This window comes from Lepidochelys kempii, chromosome 5 (assembly GCF_965140285.1).
Source record: "Lepidochelys kempii isolate rLepKem1 chromosome 5, rLepKem1.hap1, whole genome shotgun sequence".
Lineage (NCBI taxonomy): Eukaryota > Metazoa > Chordata > Testudines > Cheloniidae > Lepidochelys > Lepidochelys kempii.
In genome coordinates, this window is record NC_136384.1 from 61,409,896 (window position 1) to 61,437,667 (window position 27,772).

Sequence of the window (27,772 nt, forward strand, 5' to 3'; positions counted from 1 at the left end):
ATTATTCAGCCATAAACTTCATTTTCAGGTCAATCGACCCTGCCCCAAGCATCAGTGGAGGGAAAACACAGAACTTCATGAAACTTGGCAGCATGCTATACCAGGGTGCCTGAGCATGGGCAGCTAGGTTTGTGGGGGTATCTGCACAGAAGATGGGCTTTCTGGGAGGTGGGGAGGAGTGTCTGATGAGGGGGGTAGCTGGTTGCAAGAAGGGAGCCTGGGGCCAGGACTGGGTCCTCTACATTGTCTGTCTCTGGCGCCTCTTGTCTGCTCCTCCCAGTTCTGCTTCCCTGCTCCCATCAGGGAGAGCAGTGAGACAGACATAGCTTCACAGCCTGCAGAGAAGGCATTGCAGTGGTCTCTGTCAGTCACAAGATGAAATTGCAGTCCGGTCCTGCAGGCCCAGGGTTTGCATGAGTATCCACAAGGGGCAGCAGCCTGCATGCATGAGTGCCCTAGAAGATGTGTTATACTTGACAAGTCTGAGAGTGGAACTCTCATAGGAGAGATAGGTGTGGACTAGAAAGCTGGGCAGAGAGCACTGGGGAAAGAAAAGCTACCCTCAATGCTCTGTACTACTTCTTTTGTATTTTTGAGTTCACTGCTTATAAAGCTGCATGGAAAGAATAGAACTGGAGACTTTTTCCCAAACTGGTGTCAATTAGATTAACCTGGAACCCCTCCAATAAATCCCAACTGGGAGAGGGTGATTTGTGCATTCAGCTCAAGGAGGGTGCAACAGGGGAAGCCTCCTGATTCATACTGAGAAAGTAGGGCAATCGGTTAGTTATCTTAGGTTCCTGTATACAAACACAAGAAGCCAGGAAAACAAGCAGGAAGAATTGCAAGCCCTGGCACAGGGAAGGAACTCTAATGTGATTGGAATAACAGAGACTTTGTGAAGTAACTCACATGACTGGAGCCCTGTCATGGGTGGGTATAAACTGTTCAGAAAGGACAAGAGAGGGAGAAAAGGGGAAGGAGTTGCAGTGTATGTAAGAGAGTGGTATGATTGCTCAGAGCTCCAGTATGAAACTGGAGAAAAGCCTGTTGAGAGTCTTTGGGTTTAGTTTAGAGGTGAGAGGAACAAGTGTGATGTCATGGCTATAGCCCACCAGACCAGGAGGATGAGGTAAACAAGGCTTTCTTCAGACAACTAACAGAAGTTTCCAGATCACAGGCCCTGGTTCTCATGCGGGGCTTCAATCTCCCTGACATCTGATGGGAAAGCAATACAGCAGTGCACAGAATCCAGGAAGTCTGAAAAGTGTTGGGGACAATTTTCTGGTGCAAGTGCTGGAGGAACCAATTAGGGGCTGTGCTCCTCTTGACCTACTGCTCATAAACAGGGAAGAATTGGTAAGGGAAGCAGAAGTGGGTGGCAACTTGGGCAGCAGTGACCATGAGACAATCGAGTTCAGGATCCTGACAGAAGGAAGAAAGGAGAGCAGCAGAATACAGACTCTGGACTTCAGAAAAACAGACTGACTCCCTCAGGGAACTGATGGGCAGGATCCCCTGGGAGGCTAATATGAGGGGGAAAGGAGTCCAGGAGAGCTGGCTATATTTTAAAGAAGCCTTATTGAGAGCACAGGAACAAACCATCCCAATGTGCAGAAAGAATAGCAAATATGGCAGGCACCAGCTTGGCTAAACAGAAAAATCTCTGGGGAGCTTAAATACAAAAAGGAAGCTTGGACAGATGACTAGGGAGAAGTATAAAAATATTGCTCGAGCATGAGGGGTGTAATCAGGAAGGCCAAACCACAGTTGGAGTTGCAGCTAGCAAGGGATGTGAAGGGTACAAAGAAGGGTTTCCACAGGTATGTTAGCAACAAGAAGGTGGTCAGGGAAAGTGTGGGACTCTTACTGAATGGGAGAGGCAATGTAGTGACAGAGGATGTGGAAAAAGTTGAAGTACTCAATGCTTTTTTTGCCTTGGTCTTCACAGACAAGGTCAGCTTCCAGACTGCTGCATTGGGCAGCACAGTATGGGGAGGAGGTGAGCAGCCCTCACTGGTGAAAGAACAGGTTAAGGACTGTTTAGAAAAGCTGGACATGCACAAGTCCATGGATATGGATCTAACGCATTGAAGGGTTCTGAGGGAGTTGGCTGATGTGATTGCAAATCCATTGGCTATTATCTTTGAAAACTTGTGGCAATTGTGGGAGGTCCTGGATGATTGGAAAAATGCAAATATAGTGCCCATCTTTAAAAAAGGGAAGAAGGAGAATCCAGGGAAACACAGTCTGGTCAGTCTCACCTCAGTCCCTGGAAAAATCATGGAACAGGCCCTCAAGGAATCCATTTTGAATCACTTCAGGAGAGGAAGGTGAACAGTCAACATGGATTCACCAAGGGCAAGTTATGTCTGACCAACCTGATTGCCTTCTATGATGAGACAACTGGCTCTGTGGATAAGGGGGAAGGGATGAACATGATATACCTTGACTTTAGCAAAGCTTTTGTTATTGTCTCCCACAGTATTCTTCACAGCAAGTTTAAAAAGTATGGATTGGATGAATGGACTATAAGATGGATAGAAAGCTGCTAGATCGTCGGTCTCAGCAGGTAGTGATCAATGGCTCGATATCTAGTTGGCAGCCAGTAGCAAGCAGAGTGCTCCAAGGGTTGTCCTGGGGCTGGTTTTGTTCAACATCTTCATTAATGATCTGGATGGTGGGATGGACTGCACCCTCAGCAAGTTCGTGGATGACACTGAACTGGGGGGATAGGTAGATATGCTGGAGGACAGGGATAGGGCCCGAGTGACCTGGACAAATTGGAGGATTGGGCCAAAAGAAATCTGATGAGGTTCAACAAGAACAAGTGCAGAGTTCTGCACTTACAAAGGAAGAATCCCATGCACTGCTACAGGCTGGGGACCAACTGGCTAACCAGCAGTTCTGCAGAAAAGGACCTAGGGATTACAGTGGATGAGAAGCTGAATATGAGTCAACAGTGTGCCCTTGTTGCCAAGAAGGCTAATGGCATATTGGGCTGCATTAGTCGGAGCACTGCTAGTAGATCGAGGGAAGTGATTATTCCCCTCTGTTCAGCACTGGTGAGGCCACCTCTGGAGTATTGAATCCAGTTTTGGGCCTCCCACTACAGAAAGGATGTGGATGAATTGGAGACAGTCCAGTGGAGGGCAAAGAAAATTATTAGGGGGCTGGGGCACATGACTTCTGAGGAGAGGCTGAGGGAACTGGTCTTATTTAGTCTGTAGAAGAGAAGAATGAGGGGGGATTTGATAGCAGCCTTTAACCCCTGAAGGGGGGTTCCAGAGAGGATGGAGCTAGGCTGCTCTCAGTGGTGGCAGATGACAGAACAAGAAGCAATGGTCTAAAGTTGCAGTGGGGAGGTCTAGGTTGAATATTAGGAAACACTATTTCAATAGGAGGGTGGTGACGCACTGGAATGGGTTACCTAGGGAGGTGGTGGAAATCTCCATCCTTAGAGGTTTTTACTGTCAGGCTTGACAAAGCCCTGGCTGGGATGATTTAGTTGGAGTTAGTCCTCCTTTGAGCAGCGGGTTGGACTATATGACCTCCTGAGGTCTCTTCCAACCCTAATCTTCTATAATCTGCATGTCAGTTCAACTTTTCTTTCCTGTTTCACCACAGCACTATGATACCCTCTACCCCCGGTGCAATCCTCATTGAACACTTGTGTTCCTACTTGGCCTGACGCCTGCACTGCTGCAAGAGGGCAGAGGCTCCCTGCGCTCTCTCCCCAAATCTAGGGCATCCTCCCACAAAAAGCATGTGAGATCCTTTAACGTTATTCTACAGAATCGTCATCAGTGACTGTCAGCATAAGACAAAAACAGCAGTTCATTTTCCTGTACACTTCCTTCTCTGAACAGGCATTTTGGTTACCTAGAAACAAGAGTAAACACAAGTGTCTCAGCAACAGTGATCCAAGAGACTCAGGAAACTTGTGACTCCTGTGTCTTCTACAAGTCCAACAGCCTTTTCTGATTTTATTTTCATTTCAAAATACTGTCACTGCTCCCAGAAATGTGCAGAATTGTAGGGAGTTTACCAGCAGGTATTCCTGGGTAGTTTGCCATTTTTCTGAGCTGCCCAGCGAACTTGCAGATGGACTGATGATGGTATGGGGAATTTGTGTTTGGGAGAGTTTAGCTGTTTCCTTGACAACAGCATTTGGGGCTCCCGTGCACTGTGGGACTGAGACAATTAATGGGAATGACTTAAAGAGTTAAAAGAAGAACAAAGAAAATGTCAGCTGCAAGGTAAAGTATGATATCAACACAGAGAATGTATTCTCAATGCTGGACTCACTGGCCTTCCAAAGACTTACAGTAGCTAACATCAAATAGGACAATTACAGTGTTTTTCAATGTCCATCTGGTAGAAAGTGGTTTGGTTATCTTTGTGTAATGTCTACAACAAAGTCAAAGTATGCAAGTCTAATATCCTGCTAATATTTTTTCACATTTTTTCCTTCATTATAAGAGAATTTATTTTGTCTGTGTTATGGTTATATGTATGCAATACTATTTAAGTTATTTCTTACAGAAATGGTTAGTGAAAATTGTTTCTCATCATACAGAGATAGAATTTCTATTAAGTCGCATGCACAGTAAATAAGGTGATACAGTGCAATTAACTGCAAATAAGCAGATGTGGTGTATAGCTAACTGCTACCATATGATTAAATATCTAATAACATTAGAAAAAGGGTTTTGCATTCAAAATAACTCTTGGGAATCCATCTCTTCTGTCACTATGATGACAGGGCTGCAGTGTGTGCAACCTCATTGTCTCTGATGAAATTGCATCTGGATTTACTGAGAGCAGAATTTGTCCCATGTGTGTAGGAGTATGTGTGTGTACACGTCTTTTAATTATTACTAGGCATCTTTACCAGTTGGGTTACTCTTTTTTCTTTTCTCTATGACTTGTGTTAGTTCATGTCAGCCAATAGTTTTCTGCTTTTACATTATTTAATAAACGCTTTTCATTTGTATTCTTTGAAAATGACTTCAGTAGAACCTCAGAGTTGTGAACACTTTGGGAATGGAGGTTGTTCGTAACTCTGAAATGTTCATAACTCTGAACAAAATATTATGGTTGTCCTCTCAAAAGTTTACAACTGAACATTGACTTAATATGGCTTTGAAACTGTACTATGCAAAAGAAACATGCTGCTTTTAACCATTTTAATTTAAATTAAACAAGCACAGAAATGGTTCCCTTACCTGGTCAATTTTTTTTTTAAACTTTCCCTTTTTTTGTAATTTATGTTTAGCACAGTACTGTACTGTATTTGCTTTTTGGGTGCGTCTCTGCTGCTGCCTGATTGCGTACTTCCAGTTCCAAATGAGGTGTGTGGTTGATCAATCTGTTCATAACTCTGAGGTTCTACTGTACTAGTGTTTGTGAAAGATGCTGGATTGACAGCCATAAAAACTGAGAACCTGAAGACTGGAAACCAAGAAGTGCAAGTTTTCAGCACAACTCCAAAATGTGTCTGAAATCTGCTCATAAGAGCTCTGTCCTTTGTCTCTTTGCTGCCTTCAGAGTGTGTGTACTATATATGGAGAGGATACAGTTACATAAAGGTGAAGTTCAATTCACCTGCATTTGAAACTGAGTGTCTTTCTAAAATATATATAACAAATTGTTGTGTTTGCTACCGTAGCAGAAAATAATATTTCCCTCCACTGCCACAATTAGTGAGTGGCTTGTTATGCAGAAAGTCAAACTAGATGACCACAGCGGTCCAATGGATTTTAAGGTCAGAGAAGCCAAAGCATCAGGCTCCAAGGAGGTGAACTGCAGGGCAGTTGGGCTGGGGAGGTAAGACCCATTCCCCTTGCTGTCCTGGAACTAGGGTTAGAGCATTGGTTGCAGTCTCTATGTTATCTGCCTAGTATGATGGTGGAGCCACTGAGAGATCGTCATAGACACAGATCCCATGGCCTCTGCCCTAGCTTGCCTTTGGCCTTCTCCTAATGCAACACTCTACGCCGCCCTTGGTGAAGCTATCACAGAAACCACTCCTGCAGCATACAGGAACTTGGAGGCATACTGGAGTGGATGCTCCATCAGTTTCTCCACAGACAGTCCCAACCTGGGATTTAAGTGTTGTGGAAGATCTTGCACTAACTCTCCCTAACACAGGTTACATTTTAGCATAGATGCTTGCCACAGCTAATTAACCCTGCCCCTAAAGGGCTAGTTCATTCTATACACATGAACTAAATGGAATTCCATTGAGCAGTTTTCTTTCTTTTCTATGGGAAGAGACAAAAAAATTATATATATTGTTTGCAACTATTGGTTCAGCCTGGATTTAGTTGTTATTTTACCTAAAATTCTATTCGTGTCTAAGAGCTGTTCTGTTTCTATTTGAGAAACACAGTTAAAGAGCAATGGAAGAAGCACTAAATAAAATAAAACTAAATTCACCTCCTCACAAAAATACAGCTAGATCACAGGGTATTTATAAACAGCTCATTTTAAGGAGGTGCAATGTGCTATCTGAAGGAATTCAGCCCATCAGTGGGATCTGGTTCACAGGTATGTAATGGAACCCAATTGGTTAAAAATTCTGTAACTGGTCTTGTGCTTTACTCACTGAACGTCAGAGTTTCAAGTATGTGCCATGGAACTGGAAAGATGACATCACAGCATCTCCAGGGAAACAGATGCTCATTCTAAGCATCTTTTAGAATGAGGGCAACTGCCTCAGCATTTAATGCAATGCAGGACACCCACTGGTTGATGAACAGGCATACTTCTCTTCCTGAGTTTGAGGTAGAATAGGAAGCCCTTTATTTATCCATTTCCTGATTTTTGAGGGATTAAATTTATAATCTTTAGTTCTTTATTTTAATGTAGTTTTTGCAATGAATTATATGTATCATATTTGTGCACTCTTGTAATAAATGCTTAATAACAAAAGTGTTTCCTTCTGTCCTATGTATATACATTAGTACAGTATATAATTCTGTGAATGTTTTATGATCCCATTTTTGTTCATGTATATCTCTTTATGATGATCTGTTTAGCACCAACAATGAGCTTAATGCTGTACAATGCGCAAAAGTAGAGATAGCTCAGAGATCATATGGAAGAACTAAGAATAAACCACTTTGCAAATTTTCACTCCCTTTATATGTTGGTAGTTATAAGGAACAATAATTTTAAGGAGGGAATAAGTCTTAATGTGAATACCCAGGGATACATGCCAGTATTATATCAGTATAGAGGTATCAAGTGACAACTCTTAGCCCTAACCAGTTTATCCAAATCGGACAGTCATTAGCTGCTTGGCAGTGAAAACAAATTCAATGTGACTCTTGAGAAGTATTCACGTATTCTCTCGTTAGTCACCTTTGGGTCTAGAGGATCCAGTCTTACCATGTCACAATTGTGAAAGGTAGGGCCAGTCTCTCTTCTATGTCTGAACTGCACTCAGCTCAGGGCAATAGGTGTCGTAGAGTGTGGTGTCAAGAATCTGATTATTGTGGTCTTTTGATTAAAGCAATGAGAACCTGTATTAACAGCCAAGGTATTTGTAGTTAAAGATTACGTAACTCTTACCCAACAGAAACCAGAGCCTGTTGTTCACTGTGACCTGCAGTTCATGCACAGTCCCTGTATGGAAAGTCACAGCTACACTCTATATCCTTACACAACAACAGCTATTCCACATATTCCCTCATCCTATGGGCTATGCCCATCTATACTACACCTGACTTTGGTGCAAGTAGGCTGCTCTAACTTGCACTACTGGCAACTGAGGGACCAGAGGCCAGTGGAGAATCATGATTGAGCAGAGCTCTGCCATGTCCCCTTCCTGACTTGCTCTGACATGCCTCTTCTTCTAGAACAGGGGATGACATTGGTACAGGAGTTGGCTCTCCTGACTTTGTGCCTATGTTCCCCTTAGCTAGGGGAATTATCTGCTGATCAGATACAGTCGAAGTCCAGCCTTTTGCTCTCCCTGAATGGAAATCAGAAACTGCTCAATACTCTTCTGATTCTGCTATAGCTTCTGGAAAGTTTGCTGTGTCTATGAGATATATATTCGTGTATGAAGCCCTGTCCTGAAATATGGACTGTACAGATTGTAAACTCATTTGAGTCATGTACATGGAAACCACAAATAAACACTTTAACCTTTGCTTTAGATAAGATTTTCTTCAAGCAAAAATGTCAGAGAACTCCACTGATTTGGTTAACTACCCTGACAAGTAAGTCTGCAATTACTTAAAATCACAACTATTACCACAATTTGAATGGAAGTTTATTCCGGTCAAGTGCTTATTTAATGGATTGCAGAGTCCCAGACATAAAGCACGGTTCACTCTCTTGTACTTACTACCACTGCTGTGGCGAACAGAGAACAATGTAGATTTATTGGTACGTACCTGCTAATTGTGATTGGCGCTCTACATCAATAGTACTTAATCTGTGGACCTTGAATTGAAGAAAGGAAGAGAACCATTGCTATGTATGGCTCAGGTTCTATTGCATGTATTGCCTGTAGTGTATCAGACCATTTTCTTCAGAATGGAATAAAATCACTCAACTGGTTGCTTCCATGGTCCATGTCGCTATGCAAGAGTGGACTTGCCAAGTTCTTTTGAAAGTAAGTATATTAGACTTCATAATCAAATTCTGAATATGTGAATAACGGGAAGATATCATAAAATCATAGAAGTGTAGGATTGGATGGGACCTCATGAAGTCAGAGTCCAGCCCTCTGGTCTGAGGCAGGTCCAAGTAAACCTAGACCATCCGTGCTAGGTTTGTCTCACCTGCTTTTAAACCTTCCAAAGAGAAGGATTTCACAACCTCCCTTGGAAGTCTGTTCCAGAGTGTAACTATCTTTATAGTGAGAAAATTTTCCTAATATCTAACATAAATCTCCCTTGCTGCAGATTAAGCCCATTACTTCTTTCCCTACCTCCAGTGGACACAGAATAATTGATTACCATCTTCTTTATAACAGCCTGTGACAGGGCCACTCATCTCATGTGAACGCCCCTGCCGGCCAAGTGTGTCTGCACCTGCATTCTCTCAGCTTTGTGATCCCTGTGGATAGTTAAACTTTTTGAGCAAGTTTTCAGGGAGAGCTGAGTCACACAGTCTGTGGATATACAAAAAAAACAGTTCAGATAAATATTGGCTCTCTTTGAGGTCTTCTGCCACCTTCTCTGGGCTTAGGCCACTCCACCTGTGGCTGGTAGAGGGGACCCAGGCCTGCCCACTACTCCGGGTCCCAACCTAGCTGCTTCCTTTTAACTTGCTGTTGCATTTCCCTGGGCCACTTCCCTTCTTAGCCCCAGCATTTTCAGCTTCACCCTTACCTCCGACCTGAAGTCTAGCTTGAGTCCCAGTCATCAGCCAGGAGCACCTTCTTTGCTCCCCTGGCTCCAGCTAGCAACTGATCTGCTCTTGCCAGCAGCTTCTGTCACATGATCTTGCTGGGCTCCGATTGGCTGCTTCCCTGCAGCCTCTCTAGGCAGCCTGGAGGACCCACCTCTACTGCTCTTTCCTGGCCATGGTGTGGAAGGACCACAAGGCCTTCAGCAGAGGGCCTCAAAGGACCTGATACACCCCGTCACACATCTGTTAACATATATGAAGAGTTTTATCAGGTCCAGACTCAGTCTTCTTTTTTCAAGACTAAACATGCCCAGTTTAACCTTTCCTCATAGGTCAAGTTATCTAAACCTTTTATCATTTTTATTGGTCTCCTCTGAACTGTCTCCAATTTGTCCACATCTTTCCTAAAATGTGGCACCCAGAACTGAACACAATACTCCAGCTGAGGCCTCACCAATGCGGAGTAGAGTGGGACAACTCCCTTCCGTGTCATACATGCAACACTCCTGTTAACACATCCCATAATGATATTAGCCTTTTTCTCAACAGCCTCATATTGCACCTTTTTCTCAATTGCACCAAGAAGGCCTCCATTGCTTTTCTCCTCAAAAACAGTGTAATAATTATCCATGGGTATAAGTTACCACCCAGCCCTTTCTAAGCAAGCATATTTATTCTTAAGGTGAAAACATTACAGAGAAAATATTAAAACAGAAGAATCTACATGCATGCTAATAAGCTTACCAGGGATCACCCCAGATCCAACAAGAGCTCTGGCAGTTGAGCAGTCCCTCAAACTCCACCAAGGAGTTTTTTTCTGTGGTCACAAGTTCACAACAGCTGTTAGCTTAGAACAAGCACACCCATGAATCTGAGTCACGTCATTATACAGTTTGGGTCTTTGATCTGCAGAGACCAGGAATAGTTAGTCAGCCAGACAATAGTCCCCTATTCAGGGCGAAGCGTCAAAAGGTTGGGTCTTGCATAGCTGAGCATGGTAATTTGCATTCACCTCCTTCCAGATATTTCCTAGAAAGCCCACTTCACTTGGTTTGTCTGGCACATTGTTTAAAATAATCCTTTGACGCTCATAACCCTTCCCAATGTTTACATTGACTATCTTCTGTCTAGAGAAGTTACACACAATCCCAAAATAATACATAAGCTTTGCATTTTTAATAAATGGAACTCCTAAAACACTTAAACTTAATTCAATAAGGTTTAGTATAACTCAATTAGGTTTATCTCGAATATTGCAGGAAGTTACTATAGGTGGCCCATCAGCCAGCAGAACTAGGTTGGAGTAAGGAGGAATGCACACTGCATCCAAGTGAAAGGAAAGCAGAAATCACTGCTGTGAAGTTTCCTGGAGGCATTGTGCCTGCCTCATAAATGATTCTGTGCACACTTGATTGTGCACAATGGTTGCTGCATAATCCCTCCTCCTCTAGCTAGCTGGAGCCATTTAAAGATTAATAGAAATGAAGTAATCATTGCTGACATGAAGGAAATGCAAGACTGAATCAAAAGTACAAACTGTAGGATTTCTCTTAAATTCTACCCCAATACAGATTTCAAAGAACCAAACAGGATAAATGATTTATGATTTCTCTATGTGAGTGAACTCAGTCATGCAACAACTGAGTGACAAATACTATTTTTCAAACTTGATAAGGAATATCTTTATTTTTTTAAGGATTGTACTAAGCCTCCTTTTTAGCCTTTTATTTTGCACGCTAATACTACCAGTAACAATGTGTTAAGTAGGCTGGCCCCTGTGGTTAGTGAGCCACACTCTGATGAAAGATTCTGGTTCAGTTTCCAGGCTCAGTTTTGCCTTCACAAGTGCAGAGAGTAGGGTTGCCAACTTTCTACTTGCATAAAACCGAATACCTTGCCCTGCCCCCTACCCAGCCCCTCCTCCGAGGCCCACCCCCTTCATCCCCTCCTCTCTGTCACTCGCTCTCCCCACCCTCACTCACTCGCTCATTTTCAAATGGCTGGATCAGGGGATTGGGGTGCGGGGGAGGGGGTGCAGGCTCCGGGATGGGGCCACAGGCTCCAGGGTGGGGCCAGAAATGAGGAGGTCAGGGTGAAGGAGGGGGCTCTGGGCTGAGGCCGTGAGTTGGGATGCAGGAGTGGGTGAAGGCTCCTTCTGGGGGGTGTGGGCTCTGGGGTGGGGCCAGGGATGAGGAGTTTTGGGTGCAGAAGGGGACTCGGGCTGGAAGGTGAAGCCAAGGGGTTCGGAGTATGGGAGGGGGCTCCGAGCTGAGCCAGGGGTTGGGGTGTGAGAGAGGATATAGGCTCTGGACTGAAGTTGTGGGTTCTGGGGCAGGGCCAGAAATGAGGGTGAGGGAGGGGGCTCTGGGCTGGGGCAGGGGGTTGGGATGCAGGGGGTTGGGGTGCAGGGGGTGAGGGCTCTGGCTGGGGTGTGGGTTCTGGGGTGGGGCTTGGGATGAGGGGTTTGGAGTGCAGGAGGGTGCTCCAGGCTGGGATGGAGGGGTTCAGAGGACAGGAGGGGGATCAGGGCTGGGGCAAGGGGTTGGGGCATGGGGGGGGGACTGAGGGTTCCGGCTGGGGGGTGTGGGCTTTGGGGTGGGGCTTGGGATGAGGGGTTGAGGGTGCAGGAGGGTGCTCCGGGCTGGGGCCGAGGGATTTGGAGGGAGGGAGGGGGATCAGGCCTGTGACAGGGGGCTGGAGTGTGGGAAGGGCTCAGTAGTGCAGGCTCCAGGTGCTTACCTCAAGCACCTTACCTCAGGCAGCTCCCGGAAGCAGTGGCATGTCCCTGTTCTGGCTCCTATGCAGAGGTGCAGCCAGGGGCTCTGTATGCACAGGCGGCACCACTGCAGCTCCCATTGGCTGGGAACCACGGCCAGTGGGATCTGTGGAACTGGTGCTTGGTGCAGGGGCAGCACGCAGAGCCACCTGGCTGCACCTACACATAGGAGCTGGATGTGGGAGCCTGCCTTAGCCCAGCTGTGCTGCTGATTGGACTTTTAATGACCCAGTCAGCGGTGCTGACTGAAGCTGCCAGGGACCCTTTTCGACTGGTGTTCCAGTCGAAAACTGGACACCTGGCAACCTTAGCAGAGAGGTACAATTTTCATTCTCCTATCCCTGTGCCTGTAAAGCAGCTGGGCTGGAAGGTGAATTCACTCATGTGGAAAGGCAGCAGTGGTCCTCACAATGCCCTTTGAAGTAGAATGCCCACCACAGAGCTGCACTGTCTAAATCAGTCAATCCCTGTGTCCCGTCACTGAGGATTGCAAAGTTTGGAGCACTGTTTCCATAACATGCTAAAGCCTATGGCAGAAAGAATGCAAAGTTCTGCAGTGACCCAACACTCAGCCAGTAGGAAATCACTGTGACTCTAGGTTTTAATGAGGATTAAACTAGACAAAAAGTAAGATGGAATCACTGGGAAATCAAATGTTATGTGGTACTGTTAATTATGCTAGTTTGGAGGTCAAGGCAATGGACCGTTCATGCACATAAAGTGTTTTATGGTTGGATATCAAATGAAGATGTATTTACTTCTAGACTGAACATTCAAGGTTCATAGGAGTTGAATATAAGGAGCATGTTTATTGCTCATGACTGTGAAGTACCCCATGCTAAATTATTCCTTTTTGGAGAAATGAGAGAAGGCCTTGAAGTAATGGAAAATTGATTAACTACCCCTAGTATTACATCTATAAATATTCCTCTCATGAATTTACTTGATGTGTTTGTGTGTTAATTTTTTCTTCAAACTTGGTTGCCTAAAGTTAGAATTGTCAGAATTCTAGAATTGTATTATAATTGACTGTTGTGGAAATGATTACAATGTCACTGAAGAATAATTTTTAGTTCAGATAGAAAATAAGTAGCAGGAAAGAATTCTAATGAAACAAAAATCTTGTTTTCATGCAAATAAAGGAAGAAATCCAGAATAACATATTAGCAGAATTGCTCCCAATAGAAAATGTCTCAGTTTTCCCATTGTTTTTCTTAAAAGTATTCTGGTTGATAGGTTGGGGCAAAGGTCACTAACGACCCAGGTGAACCCTGAGGTTCTGCTCTCCCCCCGTCGCCCCCCATATTCCAAAGAAGCTATGTGATCTTAATTGATCAGCTGTGTTTGGGATCACAAACATGTACATTTTGGCATCTGTACTCCTTCAATGACATCATGTCTATGATACCAGAGAGGGTGGGACAACACTACTGATCACTGGGAGATCTAACACTTTCTAGAGATCTCTCAGATTCCTAACTGATGTAGGGAATGCAGTATAGCTGATTCTTTGACATACTCCTTCCTGAGGGATCAGGAGGAGAGTGGGACAGGAGGAAAGATATTTCTTTTATAATAAACCTAATTTTTCACTAGCCTATGCCTTTGGTCCTAGAGTGCATTCCTGAATTCGTATGTCCAGGTTGATTGTGCAATTTGCTGTTGCTTGCTTGTTGAGCCAGTTAAATGAGGTGATGCTGGTAGGCAAAGGAAAGTATTTTGAAAAGCTTGCAGCTACAGTACTGTCTGTTTAATCAGTTCACTCCATGGTCTAGGAGTACTTGTGGATTCCTCACCTATGCTGAGCTCTCACATAGAAAGCATTACGCACAGATGCTATTGCCATCTCTGCTTGACTAGGAAACTCTCTCTCTCATCGTGGCAGGTGAAGGCCTGGCCTCAGGTATTCATACCTTTGTCACCCTGTCGCTGGATTACAGCAATGCAGTATACTGGGGCATGAAGCCTTCAGAATTTAGGAAACTCATACTAATACAGAATGCTGCAGTGCATCTCCTCAGCAAAACAGGCTACCACAAGCACATCAAAGCTTTCTATGCTGGCTTCCCATAGAATTTCAAATCTAGTTCAAAGTTTCACTCCATATCTTCAAAGTGCTTCATGACTTGGGCCCAAGATATTTAAAAGATGCCGAAAGCTCTGTGATTGAAGTCTGTGGTTGACAATTCCGTTCCTCTGGCACAATGGAACTGTCAAAACAAAAGTAATGCTCATCTGTGCAGGAGACAGAACTTTCTATGGGGATGGTCTGAGAGTGTGGAATGAACTCCCCCAAGAACTAAGGACAATCACAAACCCACCACTTTCCACTCCAAATCCAAGGTGCATTTTGTTGACCTTGCCTTCTCTAACACAGACACATAGAAACAGGTATATTTATATAAAACAACAAAACAAAAAACACCCCCTTCACCACATACCTCCTATAATAGTATCCTTGTGTGCAGTGTAGTATCCTACAAGATACTACACTGCACATAATACTCCCCCTAGGAAGAGGATGACAGAACAAACAGCATGTGACAGAAGTTATTCACATTGTTTAATGCACAACTGGAAGGTGCTCACATACTACAGTGAGCATAGCCAAGGAAAGTGTGGGGCCCTTACTGAATGGGGGAGGCAACCTAGTGACAGAGGATGTGGAAAAAGCTAATGTACTCAATGCTTTTTTTCCCTCTGTCTTCACGAACAAGGTCAGCTTCCAGACTACTGCACTGGGCAGCACAGTATGGGGAGGAGGTGACCAGCCCTCTGTGGAGAAAGAAGTGGTTCAGGACCATTTAAAAAAGCTGGACAGGCACAAGTCCATGGGGCAGGATGCGCTGCATCCGAGGGTGTTAAGGGAGTTGGTGGATGTGATTGCAGAGCCACTGGCCATTATCTTTGAAAACTCATGGTGATCAGGGGAGGTCCTGGATGATTAGAAAAAGGCTAATGTAGTGCCCCTCTTTAAAAAATGGAAGAAGGAGGATCCTGGGAACTACAGGCCAGTCAGCCTCACCTCAATCCCTGGAAAAATCATGGAGCAGGTCCTCACGGAATCAATTTTGAAGCACTTAGAGGAGAGGAAAGTGTTCAGGAACAGTCAGCATGGACTCACCAAGGGCAAGTCATGCCAGACTAACCTAATTGCCTTCTATGATGAGATAACTGGCTCTGTGGATGAGGGGAAAGCAGTGGATGTGTTATTCCTTGACTTTAGCAAAGCTTTTGATATGGTCTCCCACAGTATTCTTGCCAGCAAGTTAAAGAAGTATGGGCTGGATGGACTATAAGGTGGATAGAAAGCTGGGTAGATCATCGGGCTCAACAGGTAGTGATCAATGGCTCCATGTCTAGTTGGCAGCCGATATCAAGCGAAGTGCTCCACAGGTTGGTCCTGGGCCCGGTTTTGTTCAATATCTTCATTAATGATCTGGAGGAGGGCGTGGATTGCACCCTCAGCAAGTTTGCAGATGACACTAAACTCGGAGAAGTGATAGATACACCGGAGAGTAGGGATAGGATACAGAGGGACCTAGACAAATTAAAGGATTGGACCAAAAGAAGTCTGATGAGGTTCAACAAGAACAAGTGCAGACTCCTGCACTTAGGACGGGAGAATCCTATGCACTGCTACAGGCTGGGAACCAACCGGCTAGGCAGCATTTCTGCAGAAAAGGACCTAGGGGTTACATTGGACGAGAAGCTGGATATAAGTCAACAGTGTGCCCTTGTTGCCAAGAAGGCTAATGGCATTTTGGGCTGTATAAGTAGGAGCATTGCCAGCAGATCGAGGGACGTGATCATTCCCCTCTATTTGGCATTGGTGAGGCCTCATCTGGAGTACTGTGTCCAGTTTTGGGCCCCACACTACAAGAAGGATGTGGAAAAATTGGAAAGAGTCCAGTGGAGGGCAACAAAAATGATTAGGCGTCTGAAACACATGACTTATGAGGAGAGACTGAGGGAACTGGGATTATTTAGTCTGCAGAAGAGAAGAATGAGGGGGGATTTGACAGCTGCTTTCAACTACCTGAAGGGGGTTCCAAAGAGGATGGATCTAGACTGTTCTCAGTGGTAGCAGATGACAGAACGAGGAGTAATGGTCTCAAGTTGCAGTGGGGAAGGTTTAGGTTGCATGTTAGGAAAAACTTTTTCTCTAGGAGGGTGGTGAAGCACTAGAATGGGTTACCTAGGGAGGTGGTGGAATCTCCTTCTTTAGAGATTTTTAAGGTCAGGCTTGACAAAGCCCTGGCTGGGATGATTTAGTTGGGGATTGGTCCTGCTTTGAGTAGGGGGTTGTACTAGATGACCTCCTGAGGTCCCTTTCAACCCTGATATTCTATGATTCTAACCTATATAGAACAGAATTCAGTCTCCTCCTTTACTGTTTCTCCTTTAGTTTCTTCACGTTGTATCTATTAAATGACCCAGTATGGCCATTGTTATGTTCTTATGTTATGCACTTAGCAAAGAAGGGGGTCTGTCTGGTGGAGGCATTGGTTCGCTTTGTTATAGTCAAACTTGGCATGAGGGATCAAAGACAGCCAATCATCTCAATCATTTAGAAAGCAACACTGGTACTGTTCTAGCCCTCTGGCTGCTCATTGCTCATGCCCACCACTGTGACTATTCTTGTGTTTCCTTGTTCCTGCTGCCCCTATCTTGCACATATCTTTGCCTCAGCCCTGTCCCTGCCTGAGATCTCCCCCTTGCCTTACCCTGCTTGCTCCTGGTGATTCCAATTTTGACTCTTGGCTCTGGGCTCTCATTCCAGCTTGACTCTCAGCTCTGAGTCCCAGTGTCTGACCTCCACATGACAAGGCCCACTTTACTGAAGCCAACGTTTCTGGCAGGAAAATGGAATGAAAATCTCACCTGTCTTTACAGTTTTATGACCAGAGCCTGTGCAGCCGGATTTCAGGAGGGCTTTGAGTTTATGGCACCCGCTTTCAGATATTTTGAAGAATTTAATTAATGCGGCAAAGTGGTTTAGAAATATAGCATAAGGAGTTCTTCAGTTTATATTCATTTTTCCAAAAGCATGACCAAACACAGATTGTAATTTCTATTTCAAACCAGCCAGACCAAAAAGATTAATATCAGTGACAATAATTTATGGTAAATGAATTACCAAAATCTTTGACAATTCAAAATCCCATAATAGCTCCAGAATCTGGTAAACCACTTTCTCAGATCTCACAAGTTCTATAGTACCCTTTTGACAAATATCGGCATTATTAATCCCACAAACCGATGGACTGGAGAAAGAAAGAAATATATCTCTTATAAAATGTGGAGGAAATCTGAAAGATGATGCAAAATATCAACATCAAATGCTCCCATATTTGATATTTGCATAAAGAGAAGTATCCCACAGGTGCTAATGGGTTTTCCCTATTCAAACAGAACCAGTCAGTGGAATACGGCACTGCCTGAGGAGGGCAGAATGAAAGAGTCTAATGTTCTGTCTTGTAATGGAGCTGAAGGCCTCAAGCTTCTTGCAGGATCAGGCCCTTCATGAGGGATTTAAAACAGCAATCCTGAGCAGTCCTCCGGAGGACTGAGTCATCTATCTGCCGCCCTGACCGGGAAAACCGAGAAGTCTGCTGCTTGCCAGGGGCTAAGATTCGCGATGTGACGGAGAGACTGCCGAGACTCATCAAGCCCTCTGATCGCTACCCCTTCCTGCTTCTCCATGTGGGCACCAATGATACTGCCAAGAATAACCTTGAGCGGATCACTGCAGACTACGTGGCTCTGGGAAGAAGGATAAAGGAGTTTGAGGCGCAGGTGGTGTTCTCGTCCATCCTCCCCGTGGAAGGAAAAGGCCTGGGTAGGGACCGCCGAATAGTGGAAGTCAACGAATGGCTACGCAGGTGGTGTCAGAGAGAAGGCTTTGGATTCTTTGACCATGGGATGGTGTTCCATGAAGGAGGAGTGCTGGGCAGAGACGGGCTCCACCTTATGAAGAGAGGGAAGAGCATCTTTGCGAGCAGGCTAGCTAACCTAGTGAGGAGGGCTTTAAACTAGGTTCACTGGGGGAAGGAGACTAAAGCCCTGAGGTAAGTGGGAAAGCAGGATACCGGGAGGAAGCACAGGCAGGAATGTCTGTGAGGGGAGGGCTCCTGCCTCATACTGAGAATGAGGGGCGATCAGCAGATTATCTCAAGTGCTTATATACGAATGCACAAAGCCTTGGAAACAAGCAGGGAGAACTGGAGGTCCTGGTGATGTCAAGGAATTGTGACGTGATTGGAATAACAGAGACTTGGTGGGATAACTCCCATGACTGGAGTACTGTCATGGATGGTTATAAACTGTTCAGGAAGGACAGGCTGGGCAGAAAAGGTGGGGGAGTAGCACTGTATGTAAGGGAATAGTATGACTGCTCAGAGCTCCGGTACGATACTGCAGAAAAACCTGAGTGTCTCTGGATTAAGTTTAGAAGTGTGAGCAACAGGAGTGATGTAGTGGTGGGAGTCTGCTATAGACCACCGGACCAGGGGGATGAGGTGGATGAGGCTTTCTTCCGGCAGCTCACAGAAGCTACTAGATCGCATGCCCTGGTTCTCATGGGTGACTTTAATTTTCCTGATATCTGCTGGGAGAGCAGTACAGCGGTGCATAGACAATCCAGGAAGTTTTTGGAAAGCATAGGGGACAATTTCCTGGTGCAAGTGCGAGAGGAGCCAACTTGGGGGGAGCTTTTCTTGACCTGCTGCTCACAAACCGGGAAGAATTAGTAGGGGAAGCAAAAGTGGATGGGAACCTGGGAGGCAGTGACCATGAGATGGTCGAGTTCAGGATCCTGACACAGGGAAGAAAGGTAAGCAGCAGGATACGGACCCTGGACTTCAGGAAAGCAGACTTCGACTCCCTCAGGGAACGGATGGGTAGGATCCCCTGGGGGACTAACATGAAGGGGAAAGGAGTCCAGGAGAGCTGGCTGTATTTCAAGGAATCCCTGTTGAGGTTACAGGGACAAACCATCCCGATGTGTCGAAAGAATAGTAAATATGGCAGGCGACCAGCTTGGCTTAACGGTGAAATCCTAGCGGATCTTAAGCATAAAAAAGAAGCTTACAAGAAGTGGAAGGTTGGACATATGACCAGGGAAGAGTATAAAAATATTGCTCGGGCATGTAGGAATGAAATTAGGAGGGCCAAATCGCACCTGGAACTGCAGCTAGCGAGAGATGTCAAGAGTAACAAGAAGGGTTTCTTCAGGTATGTTGGCAACAAGAAGAAAGCCAAGGAAAGTGTGTGCCCCTTAATGAATGAGGGAGGCAACCTAGTGACGAAGGATGTGGAAAAAGCGAATGTACTCAATGATTTTTGCCTCTGTCTTCACGAACAAGGTCAGCTCCCAGACTGCTGTGCTGGGCATCACAACATGGGGAATAGATGGCCAGCCCTCTGTGGAGAAAGAGGTGGTTAGGGACTATTTAGAAAAACTGGACGTGCACAAGTCCATGGGGCCAGATGAGTTGCATCCGAGAGTGCTAAAGGAACTGGCGGCTGTGATTGCAGAGCCATTGGCCATTATCTTTGAAAACTCGTGGCGAACGGGGGAAGTCCCGGATGACTGGAAAAAGGCTAATGTAGTGCCAATCTTTAAAAAAGGGAAGAAGGAGGATCCTGGGAACTACAGGCCAGTCAGCCTCACTTCAGTCCCCGGAAAAATCATGGAGCAGGTCCTCAAAGAATCAATCCTGAAGCACTTACATGAGAGGAAAGTGATCAGGAACAGTCAGCATGGATTCACCAAGGGAAGGTCATGCCTGACTAATCTAATCGCCTTCTATGATGAGATTACTGGTTCTGTGGATGAAGGGAAAGCAGTGGATGTATTGTATCTTGACTTTTGCAAAGCTTTTGACACGGTCTCCCACAGTATTCTTGTCAGCAAGTTAAGGAAGTATGGGCTGGATGAATGCACCATAAGGTGGGTAGCAAGTTGGCTAGATTGTCGGGCTCAACGGGTAGTGATCAATGGCTCCATGTCTAGTTGGCAGCCGGTGTCAAGTGGAGTGCCCCAGGGGTCGGTCCTGGGGCCGGTTTTGTTCAATATCTTCATAAATGATCTGGAGGATGGTGTGGATTGCACTCTCAGCAAATTTGCAGATGATACTAAACTGGGAGGAGTGGTAGATACACTGGAGGGCAGGGATAGGATACAGAGGGACCTAGACAAATTGGAGGATTGGGCCAAAAGAAATCTGATGAGGTTCAATAAGGATAAGTGCAGGGTTCTGCACTTAGGACGGAAGAACCCAATGCACAGCTACAGACTAGGGACCGAATGGCTAGGCAGCAGTTCTGCGGAAAAGGACCTAGGGGTGACAGTGGACGAGAAGCTGGATATGAGCCAGCAGTGTGCCCTTGTTGCCAAGAAGGCCAATGGCATTTTGGGATGTATAAGTAGGGGCATAGCGAGCAGATCGAGGGACGTGATCGTCCCCCTCTATTCGACATTGGTGAGGCCTCATCTGGAGTACTGTGTCTAGTTTTGGGCCCCACACTACAAGAAGGATGTGGATAAATTGGAGAGAGTCCAGCGAAGGGCAACAAAAATGATTAGGGGTCTAGAACACATGAGTTATGAGGAGAGGCTGAGGGAACTGGGATTGTTTAGTCTACAGAAAAGAAGAATGAGGGGGGATTTGATAGCTGCTTTCAACTACCTGAGAGGTAGTTCCAGAGAGGATGGTTCTAGACTATTCTCAGTGGTGGAAGAGGACAGGACAAGGAGTAATGGTCTCAAGTTGCAGTGGGGGAGGTTCAGGTTGGATATTAGGAAAAACTTTTTCACTAGGAGGGTGGTGAAACACTGGAATGGGTTGCCTAGGGAGGTGGTGGAATCTCCTTCCTTAGACGTTTTTAAGGTCAGGCTTGACAAAGCCCTGGCTGGGATGATTTGATTGGGTATGGGTCCTGCTTTTGAGCAGGGGGTTGGACTAGATGACCTCCTGAGGTCCCTTCCAACCCTGATATTCTATGATTCTATGATAGAAGAGGGGAATAGATTTTCTTTGTGTGTTATAATGCTGAGTCATGGTTTGTTCTTTTGCAGCTGTACAGCCATCTACCCAGTATGGTTCTAGGGTGCAATACTACATAATTAGTAATGGCAGAATAATACTGATATGGTTCAGGAGTGAGCTGTACATTTCACCTTTCTCTGGTTCCCAATGGTCACTTCTTTCAAGTGACAGGCCTACATTTGCACTTCACCCAGGGTGGAATCCTACATTTCACCCCACTTTTAGACTGGATCATCAGGCTTCAGCACCTCAGTTTACCAACCCTTAGTACTTTGGCAATACCAGCTGGCTTTGATACATGCCATTTACATCTCTCCAGGAGCTTTGACCAGTTTGAGAATGCAGCTTGTTCAAAACAAAGTGTTATTTATCCACAGAACATAAGCAGAGAAAAAAGGCGTTATCACAACAAAAGCATAAACACACATTGTCTTATCTAAACGTAAGCATCTGCTCCTCCCTTCATTTTTCTGGGGATCAAGTTCCAGCCTGCTTTTCTGCAGACTGTCTCCCCTGTCTCATCAGAGGCTCATTTTTAACTGCTTCCAGTCTCTGTTTTAGAGTTCCCACACAAAAATGTCTTGGGATTCAAGCTGGGGTCTTTCTTACCACCTTCCCTTCCCCTGCAGAACCTGTCAGGTCCCAGTTCCATATTAGGGGAGATAAACTTCAAATTATCACCTCAATTGTATGTTTGACTATCAGTAGTCAGGACTGTCTCTGCTCATTAAGCTTTTGGTTCCAGTAATCCCAGGTTAACCAAAACTAATTTAACTTTTTGTTACCTGTTAGCCAGCAACTCAACCACCAAGTGCAGAGATATATACATAGCATCCATAAAATTATTACAGATCTTTCACATTCCTCAGATACCATAGTGCAACAGCTACCCATTATAAAATAAATAATAATAGCTCTTACATAGTGCATTCCATCCAAAGTGTTCACAAAAGAAGTTAGGAACATTATCCCCCACTTTACAGCTAGGAAAACTGAGACAGAGCAGGAAAGTGACTCATCCTAGGTGTCCCAGTAGCAGAGCAGAGAATAGAATAAATATTTCCCCATATAGTTCAAGTCTTAGTTAAAAGATATCTGTAACATGTATTGCTTTCAATCCATCTCTGACTCCTAGTGGGATGGGGACAGAATGGAAATCTCAGTGTAAGAAAATATGAAACGGAAAAAGAGCTGTCATAAATATAAAGGGAAAGGTAACCACCTTTCTGTATACAGAACTATAAAATCCCTCCAGGCCAGAGGCAAAACCCTTTCACCTGTAAAGGGTTAAGAAGCTAGGATAACCTTGCTGGCACCTGATGAAAATAACCAATGAGGAGACAAGCTACTTTCAAAGCTGGGGGGGCGGAAACAAAGGGTCTGTCTGTCTGTGTGATGCTTTTGCCAGGACCAGATCAGGAATGCTCCTTAGAACTTCTGTTAAATTAGTAAGTAATCTAGCTAGAAATGCATTAGATTTCCTTTTGTTAAATGGCTGGTAAAATAGGTTGTGCTGAATGGAATGTATATTCCTGTTTTTGTGTCTTTTTGTAACTTAAAGTTTTGCCTAGAGGGATTCTCTATGTTTTGAATCTGATTACCATGTAAGGTATTTACCATCCTGATTTTACAGAGGTGATTCTTTTACTTTTCTTTAATTAAAATCCTTCTTTTAAGATCCTGATTGCTTTTTCATTGTTCTTAAGATCCAAGGATTTGGGTCTGAGTTCACCTATGCAAATTGATGAAGATTTTTATCAAGCCTTCCCCAGGAAAAGGGGTGTAGGGCTTGGGGGGATATTTTGGAGGGAAGATGTCTCCAAGTGGTCTCTTTCCCTGTTCTTTGTTTAACATGCTTGGTGTTGGCAGCATAGGGTTCAAGGACAAGGCAAAGTTTGTACCTTGAGGAAGTTTTTAACCTACGCTGGTAAGAATAAGCTTAGGGGGTCTTTCATGTACCCTAGAGTTCAGAGTGGGGAAGGAACCTTGACAAGAGCCTTGGGTTTTCAATTTGGCATATTGAGGAATTTCCATCAGACTCTTGGCAAATGACTAGATAGGTCATCAGAAAGATAGGTAAATGAAATAATAAAGCTCCAAATATCAAATAATTAATGTCTAACCAGCAAGCTCTCTGAGATTTAGTGAGTGGAACTCTAAATCTTTCTCTAGTCTGACAGCTAATATGTCAACAGGCTTTATTAGAGTTTCATTTTCATATAATTAACAGGAGCCACTTTCTTTGTTAAACAAGATGATCTGTGGGAAACAGCAATGTATTTATAAAACTAAGTAAGATTTTAAATAAGTCTGACCGACAGTGCAGGATTCTCAATCAGTCTTCTGTGACTTTGGTTCAGCAGCCACTGATAAAGCACAGCATACACAATCTCAAGAAGTCAGTTTGATATTTAAAGTTTACAGAGCACTGACTGACAATAAATGTTTACTTCTAGTGCTGTTTCATGGCTGGCAATGGTTGTGTTTATTTTTAAATCCTAATTGCACAGCTAAATGTAAAATAGCTTTTGGTAGAAACAGCCCAGGAGCCAGAATATCTTTATAGTCCATATGGTTGTAAAATTTATTGTGGATTACCCTTAGGCACACATCAATCAGTAAACTGTCATCTTTGCATTTTCTATATTGACGAGCAGGACAGCTGAACTTTCTTCTCCTCCTCTTTCTTTAAGTTATTTTTATATCAGGACATTTATTTATAGCAATCTAAAAGCAAAGATCACAATAAGGGAAAATGCATCTGATTTCTTTCCAGACTACTATCTGGGTATTTTTCTTTATTATTAAATTACAGTTTTCAGCTTAAATCATGTTATAGGGTACTGTGCCTATGCCATTGTGGTTAAATTAAGAGACACATAATACAAGTGGTCTTTTGGATGAGATGTATATCCAAGGTTCTGACCCACTTGCAGTAATTAAAGATCCCATGGGACTTTTTACAAGAATAAGAGTGTCTTGACCAATTCCAGACGGGGCCTATCCATGAGTCCATTTCAAAAGGATATGATATTCTTCTTCCCTTCCAGCTCTAGACAACTGCATAGTTTTGCTGCATGCTCCTAAATATCTGGTTCATTCCACCCCAGGGATGGTTGCATTTCAGTGTGTTTGTGTGAATGATTCCTCTGGCCACAGTCCTGTGTTCCCACATCCACAAGCAGCTGGGCCCTGAATCGCAGTAGAATTAGCACAGTTCTTCTGTGCAGGGTAATCAGGTAGGTGGCAAGCCTGAGAAAGGTGGCCAGGCTGCAATCATTGTAGACCACAGAGCTGTGTTCTGTGGGGATCAGGACACCATCTGCAGCAGCATCAAGACGGTTTTGTGTCTGTGAATAGACAGAGGTATAATTTATACACACACAAATATCTTCCATCTCTGTGCAAAGCCCAAGTCCTAATTCTTTGTGTGGGAGCTCTTCACAGGCCAGGGAATGGAATCTTCCTCACAGGTGATTCTAAAGCAGCTGCATGTGTGGAGATTAGTAGTGGACCCACATAGCTGCTCAGATACCATGATGATGGACCAGCATAAGAACCTTGAGGTAATCAAGACAATTATGCAATATGGTCCCCGTTTTTCACTATGACAGTAAGTGAGAATTGTAAACAAGCAAGGCCTTTAAAATGAATAAGCTTCTCGTACATGAAGAGGTCACTACAGAAGCAGACCTGATATCAGAATCTGTCCACAGTAAGGTAAATGAAGCCTTGATCCAAGGCCAAGTTTTATTTGGATTGATTTTCTTTATTGACAAAGGTAAGCTAACAAAAGAGACATTAACCAGAACAAGTACAAATTGTGCAAGTCCAGAACAGCTACCAGTTCTGACCACACTATGCATTATGGAACAGTTCTGCATGAAAACTACATTGTTTCATTGTTGTTCTGTTGGGCTTTATGCAACTGTGTGAGTAAAGTTAAGATGAAGTATTGAACGTCTCACGGGACTGGTAATGGGACATAAGGGGGTTTACTTCCAGGTTCCCAGTTCAAACCCAGTCAACATCAGTAATTACTAGAAATGTTTTCCATTTGAAGGCTGTTAAGGGGTCTTATGTGAAAAGAGTTCGGGATCTCAGTCCAGTTTCCAATGGAAAAGTGTCAGCATTAACCAAACACACACCATCACAATTGACATCAATTAGCACCCTACAGAGGCGCAAGGGCTGAACTACCCCTCTCAAAGGAAGAGATTGTCACTCTAGGTAGGGGCTGAGGCATAATGACAGGACAGAGAGAGATAGCTTGCACAGCTACTGCCCAGACTGTACTTGTTCTGCAGATAAACAGCAGACTCTAGTCTTCAGGGCTGTCAGACTGGCATTTTTTAAAAATAAGAACATTGTGATACGGTGTTTGAAGGGCCGGCTGCCTAGCAGTTAGCATACCTGACTTCCAGCCCATGGTTTCTCTGACCAGAGAGCAGGGGTGACTAGTTCCTGACCTTAGGCTGGGAATCTTCTGGCCTTCACCTGAATCTGGGCCTCAGCCCTTAGTGGGGGGGTGTAGTAGTGAGACCCCAGCCCTCCCTCTCTACCATGACCTAGCCCAGGGCCCCGTAGGAAGCAATGCCAGTAGGATCCTCTGAACGGAGAATTCAAGTCCACTGCCCTGGGCTACTTCCTACCTATGTCCCTTCAGTTTGCGGCATAGCCCCTATCGTCCAAACAGTCTGTAGTGGCTCAACTTGAGAAGCGCCCCCTCGCAGAGCTTCTGCTGCATCCTGCCACAGCCTCAAGTCCTCTGAGCAGGGTGGATGTAAGACCCACAATGTCTTGAAAGTCAAAATAGTAAAGTTCACTCACTGCTGGATGCTCCCTAGTCTCCTCAACAGTCTCTCCCGGTCAAGAGTGCTTCTCCTACAGCAGCTGTCCTGTCTGTCAGGCTTGTAGTGATGGCTCCCCTCCAGTAGAGAGGCAGGACTATCTTCAGCCTCTTCACCAGTCAGCCCTAAACTGAGCCAGCTTCTCTCCTTTTCTTCCCCCTCCAGGCCTGCCATTGGCCTATCTGGGCCCATAGGCTCTCTTTAACCTCTTTTCTGCTAGTGAGAGGTTTCTCTGATCCATCACACACATTTACAAGAAAAATATGAAATTGTGCCATGCCTTGTATTTCTGTAACCTGCTCAGTTAGGGATGTTCCCCTTGGTCTTAATTTGACACTAAATGAAGGTATAATTATAAAACTTTATTAAATATTTCTATTATTTGTATTATAGCAGCACCTAGGAGCCCAAGTCACGGACCATGACCCCATTGTGCAAGACATTATACATCCTTTGAGCCCTACACACAGTCTATACCATCCCCTATATCACAGTCTTCTCACTTTTCATGGAAAGCCTTATCTTCTAACCAAATAGAAGTTTTGCCATTGCCTTCAGTGGAAGTCGGACTGGGCACGCGGAGAAGATGTACTATGTTTGTCCAAGGTCCACATATGTCCTATTTTGCTAGACTGTGATTTGTGTGTCCATGGGCATTCATGAGACTAACTCCTCCGTTTTCACACACCTGCACCTGCACAAGGCTTTGTCTTGTGAAGGCATTCTTATGGTTTGCATTGAATGGGTGGATGGGACGTACAAATTATTACTGTTATTCATTATTTGTATTACAGTAGCATTTTAGAGGCCTCAGTTAAGAATCTGAACCGGGTGTACTACAAGCTTGTGACAATCCCGGTCCAGGCGCCCCGAAGGAGAACAAGGGATTTAAACCCCAAAGAATAAGGAGTTGAATCGACTGATTGTATAGAATGTTTTTGTGCTATAAAAACATCTTGAGTAAGGTCTTTTATGAAAGCTTGTAATATTCTAAACTTTAATAATCGGAGGATTTGTATACAGACTATGGTTATGATTTTATGTATTTGTGAATATAGAGAACTGTGCTCATAAAGCTTTGACTGCACCTCACAGTAGGACTGTGAGTGATCAGACAGGTAGAGACACCTCCCAAGCCAGTTGTTTACATGAAACCACTTCAAGTACCCACCCATTGTCCAGCCCAAGAAAGGACAGCCATGGCCCGCTAAAGTTAATGGAAAGACAGACATTCCAGCTCTCAAATCAAGAGGAGTTTTCCACACTTTGAATAAACATGAGTCACCAGGGACCAAGAGGGAGGAAAACAAAAGGAAAAAAAGCCTTTAAAAAACAGACTTGTGCCTGTGGTTTGACATCCAGAAACTGAGGGACAGTCACTTGGCAGACTCTGTACATGAATTGCTGGATCCTCCCTATGGCTAAAGGGTATGCTGGGAAACGGTTCAAAGGCAATAGGTAACTTGTATTAGAAAAGAGATTTTTATCTCCTATGGAAGCATAAAGTCTGAGGTTGTGTCCATAATCTGTATGTTTGCTTTCCCTTCCTATTTCATCTCTGAATCTCTGACTTTTCTATTAAATAAACTTTTTGTCTGTTTTTACCCCAGGCAGGTCTCTGTTGTACAAACTGTGTGGAGTGTGTCCCCCAAAGTGAAGTGATGACTGTCAGGCTGGTTTCACACACTGGGGGTGATGAACCAGAGGGGGAACAGTCAGGGTGT

General features: G+C 44.5%; 1 protein-coding gene across 3 annotated transcripts in view; it reads left to right on the forward strand.

Annotated features, from left to right (window-relative positions):
* Positions 1–3,635: 3,635 nt before the first annotated feature.
* Positions 3,636–27,772, forward strand: part of FAM81B (family with sequence similarity 81 member B) — a 62,619-nt gene continuing 38,482 nt past the window's right edge. For all 3 annotated transcript variants that reach the window (XM_073346214.2, XM_073346216.2, XM_073346215.2), the window contains exons 1-2: positions 3,636–4,259; positions 8,169–8,231. In XM_073346214.2, coding sequence (XP_073202315.1) covers positions 8,191–8,231 — 41 coding nt within the window. In that variant the 5' untranslated portion in view covers positions 3,636–4,259; positions 8,169–8,190. The remainder of the gene's footprint in view (positions 4,260–8,168; positions 8,232–27,772) is intronic.